Raw genomic sequence first — 12,073 nt, forward strand, 5'->3', positions numbered from 1 at the left:
TAAAGTGAATCTTCCTAGTAAGTCTTGGAAAGCTCTGAATGCACAAAAAAAGTAGCCACCATTGGACTTTGACCTAAGAATATCTGATATACTAGAATTTAAGAAAATAATTCCTTCCCTTTTTTCCCCTTATTATTCTTCCCTCCTTCGAGTTACTAACCAATTTACAGTTCTTTGGAATTATATTTCTTGGCCCTTATGTATACTCTACGGGCCTCTTTAGATACATGGAACAGGCTTGAACAAATAAGTGAGATACTGTTTGAGATAACCAAATGCTCAACATAACTACTGCATGCTGGGGGTTGTTTCTGAAAACATGTCAACCACAAATACTGGTTAAAATCCAATTGCACAGGTGCTTGCTCTTTGTATGATCATCTCAGTTAGAAAATACTTTATTGGACTATTCCTTAATACAATGTTTTAAAGATAAATTTATATTGGCCTTGGCAGAAATCCTAGGGCAGAAATCAAACTATATAAAAAAATCAAAGCATTTTATAAATGTTACTATTATATAAAAATGAGAATATTTTAATTTAATAGTATGGAACGTGGCATTAGGTTGAAAATAATTTAATTGCTGTTTATTGTATGAACATATTACTTTGAAATTTCAGTTACACAGTTTAAAAATAATTGAATGAATTCATCATAATGTACAAAATCACTTTTATGTTAGAATATTTGTAGAAAAACAGTATGGAAACTTAATCAACTGTTTGAAAACCACTATTATTACTAACCTATTATTATGTTTAGGGAAATGAAAAAAGGCAGGTAAGTTTAAATATGAATGATTGATATTTCCAATTGTTGGTTTTTAAGCTATATTTTTTTTGGAGTTAAGAGGTTTTTCCTTTAAAAATGCATTCGTATGTACATGTTGACATCTGTGTGATAGTTCTGGAGACAAAAAGGTGTCTGCTCTGCTATGGTGTCACAGACAGTATCAGGAACTTGGAGCTGAATTCCACTTCCATCTTTGTTCCTGGTATTTGATTGTTTACCCATCAGTTAAAGAGACACTTTGACAGCACTGTTCTGCTTGTTTCTCTAATGGGAACATGCTGAAACTTCTGTGTATGCTTTTCAGAGATGGACATTTCGTTTTTGCCCCTTCTCTTGTATTCACCCAGTATCTCACATAATGGAGGAATTATTGTCTGGAATTCAGTCAAATATTTATTGAGTACCTACTACCATAATGGAAATTAATACATAGCATTTACCAGGTTTTAGATGCTGTTCTAAATACTTTGCATGTATAGACTGATTCCGTCTTCATGGTACATTATTATCGTCATTTTACAAGAAAATAAATGATACAGAGATGGGAAGAAATCTGTCTAAAGTCATACAACTAGAAAGAGTTAGAACATGGACTTTAGCAAACACTCTACTGTGATTGGCGCGGGGAGAACAAAGATGAACACAACACAGTCCTGGTACTCAAAGTATTTACTATTCAGCAAGAGGGAAACTAACATACTTTTAATGTAACTGTAAATCTAGTAATAATAACCTAGCAAATACTTATGAATTTTATATCTCTTCTGAACCCTGTAATCATCCTTTTTTGGGGGGTATTGTTTCACTCTCACAAGAATCTTATGATTTTCTTTTTTTAGGAAATAAAGATAATTTTGCCCCATGTGGGAAAGAACAAACCACTCTTTGATTGTCAGTTTGAAGCTGGTCTGGCTCTGAAAACAGTCCCCTGAAAAACCAGAACACTGAAGAGTTCTTTTGGATATCAAATATCTCACAGAATGTTATTTTCATGGTGACTGTGACAGAGCAAGATAAAATTGAGTACTCTCCACCATCTTGTCAGAGCATAGATAAAAACAACACTGACCAAACAACAAAAATGACCCATCATCCACCTTTCTTGGATAATATAATGTGACTGCTCCCCTTTGATCAATTGTAGCTTTAGATCTACTTTGTTCTTTCCATTTTCTAGACAAGAATCAGTAATATACCCTACATAAAATCTTTCATTTCTGCCAGATTCAAATCAAGCAAAATCACACTCTTTGAATCCTCTTGAAAGCATACAAAGAAAGTCTATATGAAGCCCCATCTAACATCCTCTTTTGGGACTTCTCACAGTTCCTGTAGGGTTGCCTTCCTTGCTGCAATGAACCAATAAATCCAAATCCAAATTGGTTTGATCCCAAGTGTGTTCCTATGGTCTTTTGCTTGAGGGTATTAACAGAAATGAAGGTATTTCAGCAAGGATGTGCTGTTGGAGCAAGACCCTAGACATAGTTTACAATGTGTGTATTGGAGGCCCCTGGAGAGCTTCTCATGTTCAGGTATTCCAGTTGACTCTGGCATATGTTCTCATGGGACTTTTCTGGCTTTAGGATCAGAATTTTATTGTTCCTCATTGAGATTGTTCTCTGGCCTTGAAGTTCTACTTCTATGGTCTACTGTTTAGTGTTTTGTCTACATAAGGAAACACCATAAGGAGAAAATGGATATAGACCTGCATTGTCTATTTTTGAGACAATGCCAGGGAAGGAGGAGTTAAGAAAATATCATTAGATTGGTGTTCTTCAGATAAAAGTTGCCAGGGTCACCATTTTAGAATCTTAAAAGGACTTTTCTCTTAGTTTTATGAGAAATGATTTATTTAATTTCATCTCTCCAGAGTCCAGGGTTTATTTTATCATGTCTCTGATCACTATACATTAGCTTTTGCCCAAATTCCAGATACACATAATTACACAATTATCAACCTTATGGACCCCTTGAGTTCCCATGTGGTCCTCTTAATCTAAAATTGCACCTTTTAAACCAAACACTTGTTTCTTCTCTGTTTTCTGAATATAAGCAATACTTAGGCTCTGACTGGTAAAATTTCCCAGAGCAATTCAGAATTGTAGTGACAACTGGGGGAACTCTGACATCAGCAAAACATAAAGTATTTACAGAGTGTGCATAAAATATCCCTGTCTCATGGCATTTGTATACTAAAGTAATGTGTTAGGCTAGAAACAAAATGAATATAAATGGTATGATGTCAAGCAGTGAAAGGCCAGTACTATAAAAAGTTTGGGTGTGTGTAAAGAGAAAGGTGTTTATTTTTTAGACACGGTCATTTGAGGGTCTATAGAGAGATATAATTTTAAGAGAGGTAGACCTTGGCCTGAATAAAGTGATGAAGTACACCAGGTGAACATCTATCTAGGTGAAAAGGGTTACAACAAAGAGAAAAGCAGTGCAAAACATAGAATAGAGTGTGCATGGCATTTTTTTTTAGGGAAAACAAAACAGCTGGTCTGGCTGGAATACTTTGAAAAAGCAGAAGAAAAATAGAAGATGAATTTGGAAAGGTAGCTGGGAACAAGGTAATGTGAGATTCTGAGGGCATGGGAGATTTTGTTATTTCTAGTGTAGACAGAGAAGATACTTTGCACTGATTTATGTATTGAAGGAGTCACCCTGGCTGCTCTACTAACAATAGAAATCAGGAAGGCATCATTAAGGACTCTTGGATTATGCTGGTCGAGGTTGTAGTTAAGATTGTAAGAAAAGGAGGATCAACAAATAAAGCTGTCTGGTGTGGTTCTAAAGAATGCTAGAGTTACAAAATGGGAAAAGGAAGGTAAATTCCTAAGACATTGTAGAGGTAGGGTAAATTGGAAAGTGAATGTGGATGGCAGCAAGATTAGAGGGAATAAAAAAAAGGAACACAGATGTGAGGCTCTGAAAATCCACAATTGGGACAGTGGTACCAATAATTACACAAAGGGATTTAAAACAAGTTTGGGAAAAGGGGAGATAATGGATTTTATGTTCACTATATTTAGAAGTAGGGGTAGAAATGATAAAATCATAAGTTCATTCAAATACCAAAAGTTGAGGCTAGTTTCACAGGTCTCAAGGAAAGAACAAGGGGCTATACTTTGGGAGTGTTTTAGCAAAATAGGCAGGAGGCTATTAGCCAGGAGTTGTTTCTATACCAGAACTCTAATGTAAGCATATTCTGAGTTGCCTTGAAAACATTTCTTGTAACCAATTAGGGAAACAACTACTATAAACGAAACCTCAGCCAATCACAAGCACCCAACAAGATGACTGGATACAATCATCCACCCCAAAACATATCTATCTAGGGGGAATGCCTAGCTGTGGATAATCAGGCAATTTCCTCACTTTGCTATTATAATAAGCCTTGCAAGTTGTCTGCTAATATTGCTGGAGCTGAGCTCTCTGAACCTCTTCTGGTTTTGAGTGCTGCCAGATTTATGAATTGTTCTTTGTTCAAATAAACTGTTCAGTTTAACTTTTTCTTTTAACAGAGTGATAGCTAATACAAGCAAAATGTTCACATAATAATGGGAAATGAAAAACCTGGGAAATAGGAAAGAGGGATTTATTTGTAAACGCCTTTTAAAAACGTGATGTAGCATAAACATGACTGTAGAGCTAGACTGCCAAAGTTCAAATTTCTGCATCAACCTTTTCTAGCTGTACTACATAACCTTGGATAAGATCATCTGGGCCTTAGTTTTTGCATTGGAAAATTATTATACTAGAACTTCCCTGATAAAAGTGTTGTGGTGCAAACATTCTTCATCTGGAGGCTTTGAAATTTCATAACATCTGCAAACATTGTAATGGAAAAAATTATGATCCTATTTCTATTAACCATTCACAAAATTTGATTCCTTCCTTTACAAAAACCCTATATAGTGTTAGTATCTATGACTTTGTTTCCTATAGAAAGTATAGATATTTTCATATTGCAACACAGTGGTTGCAGACATCATGAAATATTGTGATCACTGTTACTTCAAAATTACCAAATTTATTGCAACCGTCTGTTAGATCGCATGTGATGACTGAACTTATCTATATCCTCATAACATTTAGTTGGCCAAATCTCCTGTAATTTTATGCCTCTTGGTCAAACACAATCATTTTGGGTTGCCTGAATGTTTATAGAGTCACACATCTATATTGCTGTCCAATATCCACAAAATACAAATATTTGTTCATCAATATGAGGAAGTAGGAGAATAGTTTTAATTGGATATTTCCATTGTGATGGATTCTTTGGAAATCTTATATATATATAATTTCATACATTTAAAATATTATTTTCAGATTAGGTCCATAGGGTCAATCCCATTATCAGACATGTTCATGGTACAAGAAATCTTGAGGTAGAAGGATAAAATGAGTACACATGACAACACCTGGCCCTTATCAAAAGTTCAATAAAATGTCTGCTACTATTGTTCTTAAAATTTTAGAGAACAGAAATCGAGTTAAGTTCTATTCATTCTTGCATTCAAATCAGCTAGAACACTGCTGTGTCCATTGGCAGTCAATAAACACTGAAAGAATGAAGCCAAGTCTATGTTGGCTTCTCAGGATCTTCAGTTGGGGTTGGAAAACAGGTGTCAAGTTGTGGGGCCACTTCTTATGCATCCAGAAAACCCCAGAGTATGTTAGAGAGCTTGAGAGTTTAGACGGAGACACATATGTGTCCCTAAACTTATCCCAATAAGAATATGAATACCAGTAGCTTAGAGGGGCCAGATCCTTAATTCTTCAAAGCTCTCCATCACCCAAGAAGGCAACCAGGTAAAGTATTGGACTGAGAGGTCCCTTGCTTATTCCTGGGACCTAGTTTCAAAAGGACAGTTTCTGATTGAGCAAGATAGACAACAGCTTCTCTTCCCTAGGTGGGGCTCAGGGTACAGTCGTGGTGAGAACTCCGCGCCGCGCGCACCGAGCCCTCTCTTCCTCGCCACGCCCACTTCCTGCCCCATCCAGCGCCTTTCCAGGTCTCTCTCCCGGTGAACCGGATGCGCTGTCAGTCTCCTCCTCTGTGTGTCCTCGGCCTCCACCCAGCTCCTTCGCTGAGCCGTTGCCACCCCGAGGCCCCAGCCAGGAGGCTCCTGGCGGCTGGCCTGGCAGGTGTGGGGCGCAGTAGGAGCTGGGCGCTCACGGTTACCGCGCGTGGAGGAGACACTGCCCTGCGGCGATGGGTGCCCGGGCCTCTCCTTCACGCCGGAGACAGGCGGGGCGGCGGCTGCGGTACCTGCCCACCGGGAGCTTTCCCTTTCTCCTGCTGCTGCTGCTTCTCTGCATCCAGCTCGGGGGAGGACAGAAGAAAAAAGAGGTAGAATGAATCCTGTTGGCTTTCTCGAGTGGGCCTGGGCGGGCTGGGGCGGGACACGTTGCCAGGAAGCCCCGCATCGTTGCTAGGCAGCAGGGCCGCGGGGCGTGGGCGGTGGCGGCCGCGTGGGTGGAGGCCTAGGGGCGGGTGCTTTGCGGTCCGCCGCCTTTTAGCCCAGTACTGTCCCCTGAAGGGGAAAGGACGCGTCCGCTTGGCTGCCCTGGGCTGCTCCTGGGAATGTCACTTAGGACCACTGAGAGTCCCTGTGTGTGCAGGCCGAGCTTTGGTCGCTGGTGTCGCTGAAAGGGGTGTGGTGGATGTGAAAATACCCTTGAGAAGTATTTATAAAGCTCCAGGAACTCTTTAACTCTTTATTTTCCTCCTTTTCTGGATTAAACAGAATATTGAGAGTGTTTTAAGTTTTTCTCTATTCTGAATTATACCTTCTAAAAGTGTACGTTTATTTTTATTTTAAACTCAATGTGTAATTGTGAAATAACCTCACATTATTTACGTTATGCACATTTTTTGGGTGAAGTTCAGGTCACCCGATTTTAATCTTAGTCTTTAACTTTGGCCAGCGTGAGATTTGAAACGACTGTGTTTAAAGTAATTGCAGAGTTATTTGTAAATTCGGTGATGCATCATTACTATGGATGATTGATCTAGAAGTTTCAGAAGAAAAATTCAGTGTTTCTAATTGTGGATCATTTTGGTTAATATACTGTTTATATAATCCAAGATGGTTTTTCTTTGGTGGAATTACACAACTACACGTGTCTCATAATTTGAATCAAGGTATTGACAGAAATTCCTTAATAGCTGGATAGAGAGTGATAAAATAGATAACTTTCGAAGTAATCATTTTGTCTTTTCTCATTAATCATTGCAGAAAAAACTGTGGTCAATATTAACTGTTTTTTTTTTTTTTTTCCTTTTGGGTCCTGGGGATTAAACTCAGTGGCACTTAACCACTGAGCCACATCCTCAGCCCTATTTGGTATTTTATTTAGGGACAGAGGCTCACACTGAATTGCTTAGGGCTGCTTTTGCTGAGGCTGGCTTTGAACTTGAGATCCTCCTGCTTCAGCCTTCTTAGCCACTGGGAATACAAGCGTGCACCACCTTACCTGGCAATATTAATGACTGTTAGTTTTTTGTTTTGAATTTTAGCATGAAATTAGGCCATACAAAATTCCTTGTGGAGTTTTGACAACAACATTTAGAGAATCACTAGTTTTGTTACAGTTGTATTTAGAAATATAAATTGAAGATATATTTTTAATATTTGGTATTTATATGCTATATTTCGAGAGTTTTAGGTTTTATAGTTGTTGATGAGAAAAGTAGAAGATTGAGTAGTAGACTTTTTTTTCTTTTTCTTTTATTTTTCTTTTTTTTGTGAGTTACCAAAGCAGAGAGCAATAAAATATGATGAGGAATTCCATGGAAATTCTGATGTTTTACCTCCTGGGATTGTCACTTAGGACTACTCTTTAAACTGCAGAGGGAAAAAATGCAAAAAGGGTACATGTTCATGGCATCTTAGTGTCTCCATTTGTAATATTACTTGAATATGTAAAGATGATACCAGTGTAATTAATTAAATCTAAAAGTCAGTAGTATATTTCCATTAAGATATATTTTATAGAAGGTATTTTTAAAATGAAAAACTGGGGAGAACAATGCTGAAGATTGAAAATGAGCATCTTCCAAAATTATTCTTTTTCTCATAAAAAGTAGAAGCTAATACTAATATATGGTGGTGTTACAGTAACCATGTATTTTTCTTTATGGAAAAAAAAGGCATATTAAAAAACATTTGAAGTTTTGATACTTAGGTCTCTGAAGTATTGTAGGCCAGTTCTGTATATCGTACTCTTTTAGCAAACTGTGATATCTTCCATTATTGGAATAAAAACATTATACATTGGAAATAATGAGAAATGATTGTTCACCAGTATGATGCTTTTTCAGGGGTACCTCTTTTTTTTTTTTTTCCTGTATGTGGTTTCTTTCTTTGCTGACATTAGAATCTGATGCCCAGAGTAAGATTTGCCATTGAACCAGAAAGTATAGCAGCTGAAATGTAGTTTACTGCAATGAATATGACTACCATTATATATCAGAATAGTTGACATGGCATGAAGAGCTTTTCTTTCTTGTGAATCCAAATTGAACCCTAAAATTGAGTCTGGAGTCAAGAATGTATATTATTTGCTTTTAAGGAAGTAATAATTGTGGTGGTAATATTTACAACATGTTTTCTTGAGTCAGACAAATGATACAGTTATAACTCAGTCCTTGATTGTATGACACCAGGCAAACCATTTAATGTTGCTGAATTCTGGTTCCTTTTTTTTAAAAAAAAATACAGACATAATACCTATATCTTGGGATCATTGTTGGGATTAAATAAGTTTATGTAGTATCTAGTGTGATGAGTAGAACATAACTGATGATCAATAAGTGGTAAGTATCTATTATGTGTTTCTTATTTAAATAAACATGTTAGTATGGTGAAATTCTAAAATGTAAGATTTTTTAAAAATTATTTTTAAGCTTTATGATGATAATAAATTATATGGCTTCTAAAATAGGTTATCTATTACTTATGATGAAACACTGAGAATTCTAGACTTTTATGTTGAGAATTTTGCACATAGAGATTTTGCGTCAGAATTAGTGATACTCCATGCATTTGTGTATATGTATGTGCATGTACACGTGTATGTATTATGTATATGTTTATATACACGTTTCTTCATGATGACATTTTCATTCCTTAAAAATAGTTTTGTTATGTATTCTCTTTAAGAATATATGTAGGAATAGTTAAGTGGATAGAAAAAAGTGAGGATTCTTAAGCCACATCTCTTAATTATATTAAATACAGTCATTAAAAAGTAATTTTTAATTCTCAAATTAAAATGATGTGATGTGAGTGTGGAAGACTTTGGCCTCTTAGTAGTTTTCATTTGTATATTAATGCATTTTGCTTTTCTTTTGATAGTTTTTCTATTTCATAGATTATTATATCAGTTAATCAGCTTCATTTGGAATTGTTGTAATTTATAATGACCTCTTCTGATTATGTAAATAGAGCTCAAATTGTATAATAAATTACAGTAGAAGTATTGATTTGTTAGTCATCAAAAACAGCCTTTATAATAATTTATTATATTTGCAAGGGATGTAATTAGTTAATAGGCTAGGATATGTAGGTATAATGAATATGCAATATGAAAAATTGATTTGCTCATAAATGCTTTCTGGGAGATTAGTAAAATATTTGCTTAAAATTGTTCAGCTGCCTTTGACATAATTCTGTATGCCATTAATGTTTTTAAACATGTTTTACACTGGATGCATGATATCTAATTTCTAGTGTCCCAACTGTGAAATAGAAATTTTACTTAGAAAATGATAACAAGGGAGAAGATGGAGGTAAGCAATAGAAGTTCCCTTTAAGCAAAGAGCTTAAGTGGAAGAAGTATGCAAACAGTACAACTTTTAGAAATGCATAACAATTTTACATTGATCTGCATACATATAAAAAACAGATGATGCTGATGTCAGGCAGTTGTTTCATTTAGGTTAGATTATGTGTGTGATAATCTTTGAAGAATGATTGAAAATGACAGGTCTTACTCAGAATAGCCAAATGTACCTGTCCAAGAGCTCCAGTTTCTTGGATGATGGCAGAAGGTATGGTATTCCTGTATCACGGCATTCCATGAGGAATGTGTCACAGAATTCCATAACTTTTAGGTACATGAATATATTACAGCACTAGAGTTGCCAGAGTATCAACATATGCATTGGTTCCTTGAGCTTTAATTGGTTCAGGGCAGTGTAAGAGGGCCAGGTGATCCTCAGGTATGTAGTAGTTGAATTACAGGAGAGCAACCTTGACTGCAGGGAACCCACATATTTTAAAATGCACAAGCTTTTTATTATTTTTCTTTTTTTGGTACCAGTGATTGAACCCAGGGGCCCTTTACCCCTGTATCACATCCCCACCCCTTTTTATTTTTTCTTTTGAGAGAAGGTCTTGCTAAGTTGCTTAGTGCCTTGCTAAATTGCAGAGGCTGGCTTTGAACTTGTGATCCTCTTGCCTCTTCCTCCTTAGCCACTAGGATTACAGATGTGCACTACTGAGCCCACTTTTTTTTTTTTTTTTAAATAGAGAACTCTGTCTCGACTAAGACAGTTATATATAATTTTCACATGATGGCTTTATGCTACACAACATCCTTAAAAAGATAATCCAAAACCAAGTTAAGTCTGTAGCTCCACTCACAAGTTGTGTAGAAACCCATGAAGAATTATCTCTTTGAGAAATTTCATCAAAAGGGAACATTTTTAGGGTATTTTCTTAGAGGTAATTATACCACTGGCAAGTATAGTCCCATATATGTACTTAATTGTATGTGTATGTCATAGAGAAGGATGGAATGAAAATATGTAACACAAAGCAGACAATATTAACACTTAACCTTTTGTTACATTTACTTTTTCATTCTTTCTCTTTTGCCCTAAATATTTAGTAATTTGAACGCCAGTGCAGTCTGTTATGCCCGTGACTGATGTTGGTTTCTTCACTGTATTAGACTATCGTGATTAGCTTATCTGCATAAGAATTCCTCTTGGAGCATCATGGTAATTCTACCAAAATAGAAAATTTATCTTTGGTTAAGTGTAGGAGTAATGTGTTCCCTGCTAGAAAATGGGTAGATGAAAAAAATGACTATTTGTTGCATAACAGTAGTGTGAGTGTGTGTGTGTGTGTGTGTGTGTGTGTAAGTGTGTAACAAATGGATAATACTTCTGCTGATCTCTATGTAGTTTTTATTTCTGTTGTTAGGACAAGATTTCTGCAGTTCCTCTAATTGAGCATATCTATTGAGCATATTATCCTTTCCTCTCTCCATCTGGTCCATCTGATTTCTCATTGCTATTAACAGTGTTGTTTTATGGGAAACAAACTTTTAATGTTGAAGAGCTTCATTTTTTTTTAATCTAACCACCTGCCAGTATAATACATCTTTGCAGTTTTTTTTAACATTTATTTAGTTGTAGATGGATACAATCTATTTATTTATTTATTTATTTATTTATTTAATGTGGTGCTGAGGCTTAAACTCAGTGCCTCACATGTGCTACGTGAGCACTCTACCACTGAGCCACAACCTCAGCTCTCTTTGTAGTTCTTAAATTGTATTTTGCAGATAGTATGTAGAGTCTGTGATTACATGATTTCTTGTGGAATTATACATGGATTTAAGGAGAGAATTTTAAAAATAGGGTTCCTGTTATTATACATAAATATGTAAAACATTTAAGTATTTAGGCTGAATATTAAAGCTTCAACATTGTTATTTAGAAGAATAGATAATACTTTTTTTCATAGTAATTAGTTTCTCTCTGCCTATCTATATTTCTCTTTAACTCTGGAAAAAAAAGATCATGAGCTAGCTTATTGAGTGTTTTGGAATCTGTAACTTAATAAACATTTTAGTTCAGATAGCATCCTGAAGAAATTCATGAGCTAAAGACAGTTTTGAATAAAAGTAAGTCTTTACTGACATATTTATTAAAGTTTTTGTTGATCATCAAAAATACCTATTGAGTTTTATACTTGAAGATGTCAGAAATTTTCCTTTTCCTTCATGTTACCTTGAGAAATCAAGTAACTATGATGGAAAGGGGCAGTTCTGTATAAGTTAAATAAATGTGGTATTGATTGTATTTAATGCAAATATTTTATAAGTATATCTTTTAGAGATGGTTTATTTAGATGTTAATATTATGTGACTTAAGTTTTGGAAATATTTTGATATTTTTGGCTCTGCTTGAAGACACAGAAAGCTATTGGCAAGTTAGTTCACATAAGTGGTAAAACTTATTTTTTGTAATTATTTA

General features: G+C 35.6%; 1 protein-coding gene across 1 annotated transcript in view; it reads left to right on the forward strand.

Moving 5' to 3' along the window:
* The first annotated feature begins 5,872 nt into the window (after positions 1–5,872).
* The window catches only part of Tusc3 (tumor suppressor candidate 3), a 212,793-nt gene continuing 206,592 nt past the window's right edge, over positions 5,873–12,073 (forward strand). Inside the window, exon 1 of the mRNA XM_077792602.1 lies at positions 5,873–6,151. Coding sequence (XP_077648728.1) covers positions 6,014–6,151 — 138 coding nt within the window. The 5' untranslated portion in view covers positions 5,873–6,013. The remainder of the gene's footprint in view (positions 6,152–12,073) is intronic.

The sequence above is a fragment of the Urocitellus parryii genome, chromosome 14 (assembly GCF_045843805.1).
Source record: "Urocitellus parryii isolate mUroPar1 chromosome 14, mUroPar1.hap1, whole genome shotgun sequence".
Taxonomy (NCBI): Eukaryota; Metazoa; Chordata; class Mammalia; order Rodentia; family Sciuridae; genus Urocitellus; species Urocitellus parryii.